This window comes from Humulus lupulus, chromosome 6, assembly GCF_963169125.1.
Source record: "Humulus lupulus chromosome 6, drHumLupu1.1, whole genome shotgun sequence".
In the NCBI taxonomy this organism is placed as follows: domain Eukaryota; kingdom Viridiplantae; phylum Streptophyta; class Magnoliopsida; order Rosales; family Cannabaceae; genus Humulus; species Humulus lupulus.
The window spans coordinates 204,449,711-204,451,935 of record NC_084798.1 but is presented as its reverse complement, the minus strand read 5'-3'; the positions used below and the strand labels follow the sequence as shown (position 1 = coordinate 204,451,935).

General features: G+C 43.1%; 1 protein-coding gene across 1 annotated transcript; it reads left to right on the top strand.

The window, feature by feature from the left end:
- Positions 1 to 340: 340 nt before the first annotated feature.
- LOC133783018 (UDP-glucuronate 4-epimerase 1) lies at positions 341 to 2,013 on the top strand. The gene has a single exon (XM_062222534.1). The coding sequence runs from the start codon at positions 490 to 492 to the stop codon at positions 1,798 to 1,800; it is 1,311 nt and encodes a 436-aa protein (XP_062078518.1). The 5' UTR covers positions 341 to 489; the 3' UTR covers positions 1,801 to 2,013.
- The last annotated feature ends 212 nt before the right edge of the window (positions 2,014 to 2,225 follow it).

Genomic DNA, 2,225 nt, shown 5'->3' with positions numbered 1-2,225 from the left:
TAAATAAAAAAATAACTTTCCTAAAAACCAACTCCCAATTTAGAAAAATACCAACTAAAGCGCGTCCTTATTTTTTGAACTTTGATTTTTCCATTGAAAATTAAAGAAATATCCACTCTTCACTTTTTAACTATCCCAACGTGTTAATTTTGGTCCCATTTATTATGTCAAAAAAAAAAATTGGGTCCCATTTATTTCCAAAGGAAGAGACTTTCAGTGAAATGACGCTTTTGCCCTCCATTAAACAGGCCGTCCTTAAACGCGTTCACGCGCATAATTTGTCGCTTCCATGTGGGTGACCACTATATATACCCTCTCTCATCTTCTCTCTAATGGCAGGTGCAGAAAATTTTTAATCACACCTCCAAAATTGTTTTCTCTGCATCTGTACCCTTTTATTTTCTTCTTTGCAAATATTTTACAACACATCAAAACGGTGCTCCATCTTTTTGTAATTTATAAAATAGCCCCCAGAAACAACTGTAATATATGTACAAAATGCCGTCTTTACAAGAGGAGCTATTTCCATCGACGCCGGGGAAGTTCAAGATCGACCGCGGCCACACCATGAACCGCCAGTTCCACCGGTGTTTCGCCTCGACGAGCACCATGTTTCTCTGGGCTTTGTTCTTGATAGCCTTGACGGCTTCGTATTTGAGCTTTCAGAGCTTCGTCGATTCAGGTAGTCGGTACTTCTCCGCCTCGTGGGGTGGTATTCAATGGGAGAAGCAGGTACGTAACTCGGCCCGGATCCATCGTTCTGGTGGTATGTCTGTGCTTGTGACCGGCGCCGCCGGTTTCGTCGGGACCCATGTGTCGCTTGCCTTGAAAAAGCGCGGCGATGGCGTCGTCGGTCTCGATAACTTCAATAACTACTACGACCCATCGTTGAAAAAAGCCAGAAAGTCTATGCTCAACGACCATGGAGTCTTCATCGTCGAGGGAGACATAAACGACGCAAGGCTTCTCGATAAGCTTTTCGATGTGGTTGCCTTTACCCACGTGATGCACCTGGCTGCCCAGGCTGGGGTCCGCTACGCCATGGAGAATCCCCAGTCTTACGTCCACAGCAACATAGCTGGGCTCGTCACCCTTCTCGAGGCTTGCAAAATGGCCAATCCTCAACCGGCGATTGTTTGGGCTTCGTCCAGCTCCGTGTACGGACTAAACGACAAGGTTCCATTTTCCGAATTGGATCGGACTGATTCTCCGGCGAGTCTCTACGCGGCGACGAAGAAAGCCGGTGAGGAAATCACTCATACTTACAACCACATTTACGGGTTGTCCATTACCGGGTTGAGATTCTTCACTGTTTACGGGCCCTGGGGTAGACCCGACATGGCTTACTTCTCTTTCACCCGGAATATCCTTCAGGGCAAGCCCATTACGGTTTATCGGGGCAAGAACCGGGTCGACTTGGCCAGAGATTTCACTTACATCGATGATATTGTCAAGGGTTGTCTCGGGTCTTTGGATACGGCCGGAAAGAGTACCGGGTCGGGTGGGAAGAAGAAACGACCCGCACCGTATCGGATCTTTAACCTGGGGAACACGTCACCGGTGACTGTACCGACGCTAGTGGACATACTCGAAAGACATTTGAAGGTGAAGGCGAAGAGGAATGTTGTGGATATGCCTGGAAACGGCGACGTTCCGTTCACGCATGCGAATATTAGCTTGGCCCGAAGAGAACTCGGGTACAAACCCACAACCGATTTGCAAACCGGGTTGAGGAAGTTTGTGAGGTGGTACCTTTCTTATTATGGATATAATAATCGCGTCAGCAAAACTGTAAATTAAATTAATATTTTTTTAATTTTTATTTACTTTCCTTTCCTTTTTTTTTTTAATCTGTAGGAGTTTCTTTCCCATTTTACCAGAACAAAAGAAAGAAAATGGGAAAAGAAAAACCTTTTAAGAAGTTTATTAAAAAAAAAAGAGAGATACATTCTTTTTTTTCTTAGTGTTGTTTTCTTAATTTTGTGTAAAGAAATATGCTCGAAAGTTTGTTTAGTTGGTCCCATTTAATTTTAATCTTATAATCTTGGGATTTGAAAATGAACATGGCGAACAGTAATATAGTAGTTTTCATTTTATTTTTCCGAGAAAGTGTAAGAAAAAAGGAAAATAATCCCGGAAAATGTTACAAATTTAGCAAATTTTAGAGCTGTGTAAAGTAATATATACCCTAAAAAACAGCACGAGACATTGTTGTGCTAAAAACA